The 12859-nt window shown below is 32.0% G+C and overlaps 1 protein-coding gene across 1 annotated transcript in view; it reads left to right on the forward strand.

The window, feature by feature from the left end:
- The first annotated feature begins 408 nt into the window (after positions 1-408).
- Positions 409-12859, forward strand: part of LOC143910599 (uncharacterized) — an 87032-nt gene continuing 74581 nt past the window's right edge. Inside the window, exons 1-2 of the mRNA XM_077429136.1 lie at positions 409-795; positions 5148-5222. Coding sequence (XP_077285262.1) covers positions 5193-5222 — 30 coding nt within the window. The 5' untranslated portion in view covers positions 409-795; positions 5148-5192. The remainder of the gene's footprint in view (positions 796-5147; positions 5223-12859) is intronic.

Below are 12859 nucleotides of genomic sequence, written 5' to 3' on the forward strand. Positions count from 1 at the left end.
CCGTCTTCGAAGTCCTAAGGCCGAGTATATCCGAGCATCGAGTACTCGGATTGGAAAATCTACCATTCAGATCTTGCTAGTGGTAATAGAAGTACTCGTAATCATCGAGAAAATCAGATAATTTTTTCGACTGGCCACGACCTCTCTCTACTGGTAAACGATCACTTTACCAGTGAATGTGGCTTAGCTTAATCGGTATTGCAGTACAATTCATTCGGTACATACAAAAAAAGTAAAAACTTGTAGTTGCCGGCCGTCGACCTGACAAGGTTTTTTCAGCAGCCGGCTGAAGATTTTCCACGGAGTTGCGGGGGTGTGAAAATCGTGCCGGAACGCTGAGAACCGGTATGGTCATCCTCCTACTCTCAATCGGTTCTTGCAGACGCCAACCATGGTGTTTCGGTTGTTATTCGCGGCCCGGCCGCCAACACAACACCATCGCAGACCGGTCTGCAACAACATCGCACCGCGAACACTCGACGAAAACCAAATCACGGGTTTGCGAATCGTATGCCTTTTATTATCAACAAGCTCTACAGGTCTACTGGACCGACCGAATAGCAGTTCGAAAAAATCGCAATAGCTATCGATCGCAAGGGTCGTTTCCGGTGCACATAATACTTTGATCGTATGAGATATAAGTGTTGGTATTTGTATGAAAATATAAATACTGGTGTGTTTTTTGCCAAGCACATATTTTGACATCTACAATTTTGTTCTTTCGTACGAATAAGTGTTTCGAAAGGATTACTCGCCCACCACTGGGATATTACATACTAGATCCTTTTCGCTGCTGTAAGTATTCATTGTTAAACTTTTCGTGTGCATTGTTCATATGTACTGTTGTGAATTGTCAATGTATGAGGAATTAATGTAGATCTAAATTATTTGAACTAAGCAAATATGCATTTATTTTATTTTATTTTTATTTATTTATTTAAGGTGGGACCATTGTGGCATTACGGGAATCCTTTTTTTTATATTTAAATGCTTTTTATTATTACTAAATTATGTTCACAATACATCTTATATCTATTTTAATAGCTACTGATCTACTGATCATTTTCTATTTTACAATTTTAATTTAATTTTGTTAGTAATCATAGTATTATATTATTATAATGTTAATATGTACAGCGTAATAGGAAAAAGAGCTCAAAAACCTATTTACAATTCTTATAAATGCTCATAATACATCTAATACATAATATTAATTAAAGACTCTCTAAAGTCGATGACCTAAAGCAGATTGTGTTTAGGTTATCTGTGTTTATACCTGTGGGTATATACATTTTGTTGTAATCACCGAGATTCTTCACAAGTGGGTTAGTACGGTTATTAGTGATTCTGCCATAGAATCTACTGCTTAGTTTGTTAGAAATGTCTGCAACAAACGGAATATTATTTATGGCATGCAGTTTTTTCAAGTTAGTATATATGGGTGAATTAATAATTATATTTAGGGATTTATTTTGTATTATTTCGAGCTTGGAAAACAAGAATCCTTAATGCGGTACAATGGTCGAAAAAAAAATACAAAATACATAACATATGCTATAATGTTATGTATGTATATGCATATGTTATGGATATATGTAGCAGTTTCAGGTTTGAAACTGTCAGCATTGTTTAAAATATATAAACATGATTATATCAAGTAGATTTTCATTTGTGTTGAGCTATTGTATGTATGCTGGTTGTTTTTAGCGAACTCGATATTGATTGTTAATTTCTAATGGAAAATATACATATGTATTGTACATACAATGTACATAGTTGTCGAATTTTTTGAAAACTCGTCCACAATATGTTGAAATCGTATCATTATGTATGTATATCTATAAAATCAAAAAATTTTCGACCGGTTTGAAAAAGTGTTCATTACAACATTTAACACATACAAAAACAAATTTATAACTAGTTTTATAATGATCCAGAATTTATTGTTATCGTTTTTTGCAAAATAGCAAATATATTCATCCGTTTTATTACATGTATTTATAAAAGTGGTTTTAATGTGGTAATGTCGGTAGATTTATAATTGAATGATTTTTTTATAATTGAAGTTTAGCAAATAGATGGAATTCTACAGCATAAAATATGCTGTTTTACTGCAAGAATCTGCGTTTTCATTTTTAATGAAAATTTTCTCTATACCGATTAACACTGTAATACATATAAATAGGGTGACCATACGTCCCGTTTTAGCCGGGACAGTCCCATTTTTTACATTCTTTGCGCTCGTCCCGTCGATTTTTCGTCCGTTTTGTTGTTCGTTTACTCCGTCCACTGATGCACAGAAGAACTTTTTTTATTTTTTCGAAATTGTTTTTATTTCCATATTTTTCTTGTTTTTTGATTCCCAAAAACAATTTTAATTTGTTTCCCAAAAACAAATATTATTATTTAAATATACATACATATATACCTACAATATATTCATTTTGAAATAATATTTAAATATTTTGTAACATGTTTCTGAAAAATAAAAGCTTTGTGCCATTATTTTCATTATAATAATTTTTAAATTACTGTAAGATAAAATATATTATATTTAATATTTTATCTTGTTTAATTTCTCCTTTTAAAGAAATGTACATTCTTATAAAAAATATATATTACTTATCAAAAGAAGAAATGAAAATGAAAGAATTCAAAATTTTCAGTTGCATATGATTAATTAAAAGAAACCAAGAATATCTTTTTGAAAATTTTGTAGGCATTTTATTTGTTAATATTACACGTTTACGGTGTAAGAACGTCGTTTATTATGATTTTTTTATCTTGTTTCTATTTTTTTTGTAAACAAGAATTCTACATTTTGAAAAAAAATCTTTGACAATATTAATGGGTATTCAAGGGAAAAATATTAAATAATGCACGTCCAAGTTTTTGGACGTGCAACACATATTTTTATGTAGGGGGGGGGGAGACAATTTTTTGAAGAGCATCCCGTTTTGAGTCCTGGGAAACATGGTCACCCTATATATGTATAAGTATTCCTCTTATATGTAAATAAGAATATTTTTTTATTGAGACTACATTCAACTATGTATGTTTTATTTATTTTTCAAGTCAACATCATTAATGGCATGCATGCAATAAATGTAAAAATTATAATATGTATGTAATATCTAAATCGCTTTGAGTATTTCATTGAATTAAATCTTGTATGTAAATACGCAACGAATTAACATATTAAATGTGTATACTGGTACTCCATTTTTACTTTTTAATGATAGTACCTATTATAATTCGTGAAGTTTAGACGGGCGTAAGAATTTCAATACAACCTCCATACATATTTATGCTACTTCATTTCCTAGTTCTTCAACAAGGTTTAAAAAAACCTTTGCGAATAATTTAGCTTAAATTTGTTATCCGGACTCAGTTCATTTACACTGCCAGAGCGAGATTCGATTCAAGTCGAGAAATCACGTAGATTTAAAACTCGAGTTTCGGCACGCGAACCATTATTTCTTCATTGTTTATATACTATAGAGTAAATAAGGGCACAATTTTTATGAGCGTTCACAGTGTGTGGCCTATCACGTTTTCGAATTAGCATCCACAGCCAACCTTCAACGTTGCGATTGCAAACTGGGAAGGGCTAATAATATGTAATGCCGTGAACCGAAAAGGTCATTCGATGCGCAAAGCAGAGGACCCTACAATTGTGCGCCGATTGCGATCGTGTTATGCAAAATGTCAACAGTGGCGGTCAATCGTCGGGACTTCGTCGTTTTGTCATCGTCGGTTCGTGGTCACGGTGACCTTCTGGCAGAGAATTCAGATCGCTGTCAAAACGGACACGGCGTGAGATCTGCGAGCACCTTGACGATCGACAATGGAATGCCGCGATATCTCGCTCGTTAACACGCCATGCCAACACGTGTGTATTATGCTCACGCATCCGTGCCCGCTATGCGCTTATCCGCATGTATGTATGTGTTGGATTGATTTTTTCTGGCCGATTTCCGATTTACCTAATTGGTCGATTTGTTCTTCTTAGTCGCTGATTGATGCGGCGTTTGTTTGTGCGACGAAGTGTGGTATGGATTTGGATTGGAATTTAAGTTTTAGCATTTCGTGAATTTATTAAGCGTTGAAGTGTTGTTTTGTTCGTGAAATTGTGTGCTGAAATGTAAATAATGGTAAAAATGTAAATATTTATGTATGGCTGGGTTTCGCTCTTGACCATGCGCTGGTATCACTGAGTATATGAAAATTATTTCATGTTTATATGTATGTACATACATACATATGTATGTAGATTTACATAATTATTTCACGTGTAAATACATTCCTCATACATACTTTTATTATCTGATGTGATGACAATAGTTAATAGTTTTCGAGAAAATAATTATGTTTAGTTTAGAGTGGTCCTCAATTTGGAGAAAATATTTTTTTTATCTCCAGGTGAACATCTCAATGTATTTTTTGTGTTTAAATGAAAATTATAAGTGTTTGTTTAAAAAAATCCAATTTACTGTTATTGGTTTTTAATCAAGGTGCTTATGTTATTGGTTTTTAATAATCGTATTTTGTTAAAAAAATAAAATAATATGTATGTTAGGATTTTAATTAGTGAACAATTAGAATTTTATATAAGATGTTATATTTACATATATATATATATATATATATATATATATATATATATTTATACATATATATGAATACACATTACTCTTAACTGACTTTAAGTTCAGCAAATTGATTACGAGTTCATCGGATTGTTCATGGTTGTAAATATACATACATATATTACGAAAGTAGTAGAACTAATTCTAAATAAACATCATTCGTATTTGCACCATTTTATTGTGATCGATATACATACATAGACTGAATAGATTTTTTTTTAAAATAATACAAAATTTTTATGCAAAAAGTCTATTTTTGTTTCATAACTATAACTTTTTCCTACTTTATTGTAAAATAAGAAGATTATACGATGGTAATTTTTAAATTCGTTTATTTTTCAAGTCCACCTGTTTCATAATAAAGTGTATTCGATAAGAAAACATCTACAAGATCATAGTTATTTTTAAAGCTCGTTTGTAAAAAAATTTAAATGTCATACATACATAGAAGAATTTTTTTTATAATTTTTATGTATATTTTTTCTATTCTTGTTACAGCGGCTACTTCTATTTGCGACAGGTACCACTCTGCACAAGAAGAAAATGATGAACAAGTGCAAAGTCGCATTCACGGTGAGTGATTTCATTAATTTTAATTAATTACAAATTGCACGGTTAAATATGAAATGTGTTTGCCATATTAGACGTACTAGGTGTAAGAAAATAATTACGATAAATATATATACATACATACATACATACGTATGTACATTGTAGGTATGTACATTCGAGGTCGATCCGTAACGCATGCTTCAATTAACGCGTATTATCCATCATGTTCGATCGGTATATCGTTGTCGGAATGCAATAATGATTATCAGACTTACTGTTAAATTTATATACTCGAATAACATGCACTTTTGTATGTACATAATATATGTACGTAAACGAGCAAGAAAGAAAAAAAATGGATGTAAAAGTAATAGTGTTGTTAACTACAATTTAATCGGTCTCACATTTGATGGGTTATAAATAAGTGCTGTTATTTTAATATTACGTTTTCGGTCGAATATCGATACATCGTCACGCCATGCATCGTTTTCGGCTACGCACTAATCGCCATTTTGACATTTGAGTCGATCAAGGCTGCGAAATTTGATAATCGTGAGGTTTTCGTGGTAACCTCTGCTTTTGAATAGGTAGGCATAACGAGAGAAGATGCGCTCGTAATCAAAACTATACTTTGTCTCATTCAAGATCGGTTTGAGTGAATCGGTGTTGTCTAGCGATTTAACCCGAGGTGTGCGGGTCAAGGCGCGATCAGTGCATGCGAGCGTAAAAAAGGTTAAACAGCTTCTACAATGTATGTACATATGTATGTGGAATACAATATTGACAGGAGGAATTCGAACCAGACAAAAGGAATCAAATTGGCTCCAAGGAGACAATGATTCTTGGCATTTAGGAGATGTGAGGTCGTGGTAGATCGAATCGAAGTTGGAAAAAAGACGACACGTCGACAGAAGATCTAGCACTGGCGAAATCTGATTTCGGTTTTTTATTTCTTGATCGGTTCAAGGTTTTTCTGGTGCTTGTACGTTTGGTAAGCCATCGTGGGAATGTCGTTGGTGGTATTTTCAAATCGGTAAATCATCCATTGACACTGATGCTGCACACCTTCAACTCTTATTATGTCTACTTCTTTATTAGCCGTTGAAAATATTTTTTTATATGGTGCCTATCACTAGTAATAATGCTTTAATATTTCTATCAATTTGCATATCTGTGTATTACATTATAGAACTATAGATTATTATTGCATGTCCACTAGCGGTCAATAATTAGGAAGCGCACGCAAATTTTTTGCTAAAATTTTTTTAATTCTTCCCAAACAAGTTCTCGTGTATAAATTTTTAAATAATAAAGATTCAAAAATACACTTTTGTGATAGTGTTCATTATTTTTTATTTTTTTTCTTTTTAAAGGATTTGTGTATTTTTATAAAATAATAATTTTTAATGGAATTTCCATTCGTCTACGATAATTTTTAGCTTGTTCTGCAATAACCGTGACCTCAGTCATGTTTCTCACCCACATATGATTTTTTTAGATTCCTTTCGTTTTCCTCGATGGTAACTGATTTTTTTATATAACTATTTTATTCGTCTTTCATGATCCGCAGCAAAACTTTGAATGCCATTTTATACTCTTAGGTCGTTTAAAACTTTATTTTGATTTGGTGTAAATTTTTAAAATACTACTTTTCACTGACATTTCATTTGGATTTGAACTATAATAAGCAACAATTTTCAGAAAATGGAGATTGTGCAACAGTGGTGAATTGACGCGTATTACGCACGCGCGTTCGCGGTCAATTTCACCACAGCTGAGCCGTTGTACGATCCGAATAGTAAATAAGTAATAAAATGCGAAGCGATTTGATTGATAGTGTGCAACGACGCTATTGTGATACAATTCGAATAATTTAGTCGACATAGGTTTCTTCATAGCAGAATGAAAAAGTAAAAATGATAAAACACAAAACGGGAATGCTAATTGGGATCCGACGCCGACGCCCAAGGTCGATTGGTCAATAATTGCGCGAAGACGACATCGAAAATTCACCCAACCACGTGAAACTTTTTTTCGACATGCTTCTGATTCCGAAAATGGCAATATAACGACGATATCTATTTCTAGCTAATATAACGCATATTTGCATTATATTATATTTCATATAAAATTCAATGTCAGCCATATTAATACGCAATTTTGACAGAGATGCTCAATTTAAAACTGTTGAAAGCTTCAATTTATTTGTTAGTGAAATTCTCGTCCAATATAGGATAGGAAAATTGGATCAGCAAGGGTTGTTCAAGATACCTCACAGTTCTGCTATTAAGAAAAGGAGCTCAATGGGACCATGATGTCATACATATTTAGGTAATTCACAGACCAGCGCTGGAACTGAATGCTAATTTACAAGAATAGGATATGTATTCGGAATATTCGAGGAAATTTTGTTGCAGAGGATTCTTATCTGCTGGTAAAATCTTTTAGGAAGATCCACAAGGGGATGAGGAAAAACAAAAACCCTTATCTGTGAAAAACTAAGATCAATGGAAGCAGATTCTGGTGAATCTAGCAAAAGATTTGTTTTTCATACTGAAAGCTACATATACAATACATCTATTATGGTTATGAAAGTCGTCGAAAATTTATACTTTTAACTGTGAAAGTATTGAATTTCAAAGTTGGAAATTTATTCTATTGTATTATAGGAATACAATGTAGTAACAAACTACCAAGATTAGGATATATATTTTTAAGTAACGAAAAAAGTGGGAGGGGGGGGGGTGTCGTTTAAATTAAATACCGCCCCGGTACTTTTTTTAATTAGCACTAAATTACTGGGCGTTACATAGTAAGCTTTCGCTGATTTTCCGAGATCCTGAATAATCGACATTATCATTGATCTGACCGAATAATAACTTAAAAAAATCATTTTTCGAATGTTGATCGAGCGAGCATTGATCATTAATAGAGACACGTATTTTGGACATCTATTTTTGTCGATTTTAGCATTTTTATTTTTTGTTTTAGCGTTTTAGGGCATTAAAAATGTTAAATTTTATATAATAAAAAATTTCGATGAATTTTAGTAAAATTTATATATGTACATATATACAATTTAAAGACAACAAAACAATTGAAAAATAATAGAAAAATTAAAAAATATTTTGGAATTAAAATTACATTGAAAAAAACACGAATATAAAAATACAAAGACAAAAAATATGAATATAAAAATATAATACAAATTAAAATTTATTAAAACTATTAAAAGCATATTTCTACAGATTATTTTTTGAGATTCGTGCGACGATCAACGACAATTATATTGTATTTACTAAAATACCTTTCAGCATCCATATTATTGACGGGACACCAAATAGATTTTAGAGCTGCACAAATAAACTCTTCATATTTAATTTTTGTTGCCATCAATAATAGCGAAATGCCCAAAATACGTGTCTCTAATCATTACCTACAAAATGGTAATGTGACGGATTCGATTAAAATCTATGTTTTATGTACATATATGTTCGTAAGCGTTTGGATTTGTGATTACAATTACAAAATAAGACATATAATTACGTATAAATACAATAACAAACATCGAGTGCGAGGAAAATGAAGAAGAATAAAATTGAAAAACTGGTTACGCAACGAATGTGACTCTACGACCTATCCTAATATGTGCGACCGGTTTTGTATGGAAACCACCGAGAGCGAAAGAGGTGCGTCTGCATTCTACCGCATTGTTCATTAATTATGGTCGTTAACGAAAGGAAAAAAAATACGGCTCACGGAAAACTCGATCATCGCAATAAATTTTAATGTATGTTGCTCACTGTAGAAATGTCAGTGACGGGTTATACTCTTTCGTATGAACCACATCGAGCGAGTCTAAACCCGACTAGCATTCACAGTAAGTAACGTATAGGTGGAAAAATTAACAAGCAAGGCAAATTTCAAGTAATATATTCGTAATAATTAAAGCACATTAACTGTGACATTTTTTGTTGTTGCGAAATTGGGTACGATTTGAAAATTTATAATACGCAACACGTATCGAGTGTACAAAATATTCTAAGAGCGAATTTTTAAAGGTTCGTCTTGCATAATGGAACGCAAGTTAAACTGTGAAGTAACCGTTCTTAATGCGTGTAATACTACAAATTAAACGTCTATTTATTATTTACCATTTTTTCGACTCGTATACGTGAATGATATATACGGTAATAATTTCTCGTAAGGTTTACTTTCGACTGCGGGAATATTTAGTCGAACGGTGCGGGTCACGAATACAAATGTTGTTGTTTTTTTTATTTGATAATAATAATATTATGATGTACATATGTGAATTTTTTATTGTGTTGGTAAAGCGGTCGTTAGGCCATCGATCAAATCGAGTTTGATTTACCGCTCTCACGGACGGACAGGTAACTCTTTTTTTTATTCAACCACTTCTTCTCTCGTTGAGAAACTGAGATTGGCATCGCGCGAAACCTTACACCCGGACGGGTCACATTTGACCCTCCTCGGTGAAAAATGGGCAAAAATTAAATTAATATGGAAGAAGGAAAGAAGCGACGAGGAATTGTGCAATAGCATGTATGAATGTATTGAAAATCGTCTTGCAAGCTCTCAACCGAGTAAAAAATGAGCGTCTCCATAATGAGAAATATGTGAAATTTGCACATGCTTATTACCCAAATGTTATAAATCAGATGCAGCCACAGGATGTTGCCATTTGTGGTTCCATATTTATTGACTTAAGTAGATATATATGTTAATGTATGCATGTATAATACAATAAAAGTCTATGTCTTATTTCATATAATATTTATTTACTTACATTAGTTAAAATTTCTCCGTGATTTGATTTAATTGTACGGAGAATATATAATAATATGTATGTATTTATTTAAAATTGGCCACAATGGACGAAAATATAACAAAGAAGAAACAAAAAATATATAATTATACAGAAATAAAATATATATTTATACATAATACATAAAAAACAATAGTAGCAAAAGTTCAAATAATAATAAAAGTAGTCACAAAACATATAATAATAGTTGAATATAATGAGAAAAATTGGGAATGTCTTGCATCAACACTAAGCACCAATGTATGTGAGTACAAGAACCAGCCGTGAATACAAAACATCCCTGTGAGGCCCAAATAGAGTAGAGAATATCAAAATTCACTCAGACATCACATTTAATTATGAAAATAATGATGAGAGCAGGCTGCCAGACATATAGGCTAAAATTATCTCTGATAATCTATACGCCCACTGAGGCGGAAAATACCACATTCAGACACGGCAACGATTTTATTAGGAAATTTGATTGCTCTTGGAATAGAAGCCATCTGATAAATAACTGTGCGGGAAAAAGGTATACCTATATGTACATATATAATATTATGTAACAATAATCCTTCCAATTTTTTATTGATTTTACAAAATTTAGTCAAATTTTATGTATAGGTACATATGAAAATCAATCCAATATTAACGGACTAGTTTTCTTGATTTTAGAATGTATGTATGTATGTATAATTCAAAATATTGTAATTATGTATTTATTTAAAACGTGTAGGTACTTGGGTTTAATACGAAAAAAAAATTTGATTGACACAAATCAACGTTGTTCAGGATTAACATTCACGTTTTACCAGTTTTTATTAGTACGATATCTATACTTCAATTATTATCACAGTATAATTTCGATCCCACGTATCCTCGTTTCATATGGAAAAAAATACAAAAGAATATATGAAAAACCCATATGAAAATATTGAAAATAAAAATCGTCCTCGAGTTTATAGAATTATGAACAAATTTTGCGAGTACTTCACTTTTCAAGGCACTTCGTTTCAATTTCGCTTTTTGTTATTTATATGGGAACCGTTTTTCGGCGTTTATACTCATATGTATGTATGAACAATATCGACGGCAACAATCTTGACATGGCAAAAATTTGACGTGCTGTACGCGAAGTTGTAATTTAATTTTGCTATTTTTGAATGTCGTGGGAAAATCGCCTGGAAAAACGGAACAGTAGAACAATCGGGTCAAATCGATTTCTCAGCAGGTGTCGGCAAAAACGTGATCCAGAATTCAAACAATCGACACCGAATGGTACAAAAGTACATACTATATTCGATACTTGGAAGCAAAATCAAGCTTTTAGTAAAATATGCAAATAAAAAACGATGAAAAAATCAACTAAAAACGCATCATGTGAGCGCATCTCGCACGAAGGTCAAAAGTGCGCATTCGCACTGAACGATCTTGAAATCCGAAAGACATTCATACCATATAATAACTGTAGTTTGAGGATTAATTCCAAACAGTTAGAAGGTTTATAAAAAGACGACAAGGATAAAGTAGATGAACCGCACCTTATGCGATGACCTTTCTTTCTGAAAACGATCTCGGGCAATCTGGCGGATGTTACTCAATATCGAGACGGCCAATCTTTACAATGTTTTATTATTGATTTTATTATACATTTCATGTATGCATGTATTCTGGTTGAAATCGTCGACGCGTATCCCGCAACTTTCTAAGACAATCGATTTGCGGTCGAATTCTTCAATATCGACGAAGACGACATTTGCGTCTCTCCTATTGTTGAAACTCTTCATTGTTTCGAGACGCACTTGATTGCCATTGCGCAATTTGAATTCGACGATGGGATGTTATTATGACGAAGAAGGCGGTGCTGGAGCATACCGTTTGGACTATTTGGATCAGTAGGACAAATGGTAAATGCCATGGTGGCTGCTGAACAATGAGCCACTTCGATCTCTTATAATCAGATAAAATCTTTCATAGCAAGTACATACGTAAATACATACCTATTAAAGGTTTGGATAGGTATCCACTTTTGCAACCTCCGTTTTGAATTATGTAAGTGTTGAAAGCATGCATAAGTCTCAAATATTATCAAAAAAAAAATGTAAATAGATTTAATTAGATTCGTTCAAGACAATATGTATGTATTCACTTTTTACATTTTACATTTTATTGTGTGATTTAAGTGATTTAAAAGATTTAATGCATATAAAAATTTATATTTCGAAAATATAAAAATTTTTCCATGAACAACTTATAATTGACTTATTAGCAGATTAAGTCAGCAGCGGGGCTCGGTGGTTGCGTTGATACTAGGCCCCGAGAGGTTGTCAGGTTTGATCCCGTGAGCTAACCTTGATTGGAAAGTATTTATTCTCTTATCTTAAATAATAATCTTAGTGAAGTGCGTCGTAGATGAATATTTTCAAAAAAACTAGAATTAATTATTTTAATACTTAATTAAGAAGATATAAATTTTAATGTCAAATTCCGATTTCTATAAATTTTACGTTGATTCTCAAAGGACTTACGGGTTATATAATAAGAATTTCCTTTTCACATAGGTACATATGTACATACATATGTATAGGTATTTTCTTTTTGTTGGGCAGATATTACATATGTATATGTATATGTATGTATGTATGCACACTAACTTTCAAGTAGCTATTGGCTTAACGTTCGTTATTCACGAAATTTAATGCGTCAAAATTTAAATCGAGAAAAATACGAAAACGTTGCGAAATTCTCATTTTATTTCAATCTGATTGAAAGTTAATTGATTACCATACTCTTGAACACTTAAAGTCGACAGCATGTTTTGGGATCATCA

This window comes from Arctopsyche grandis, chromosome 4, assembly GCF_051622035.1.
Source record: "Arctopsyche grandis isolate Sample6627 chromosome 4, ASM5162203v2, whole genome shotgun sequence".
Taxonomy (NCBI): domain Eukaryota; kingdom Metazoa; phylum Arthropoda; class Insecta; order Trichoptera; family Hydropsychidae; genus Arctopsyche; species Arctopsyche grandis.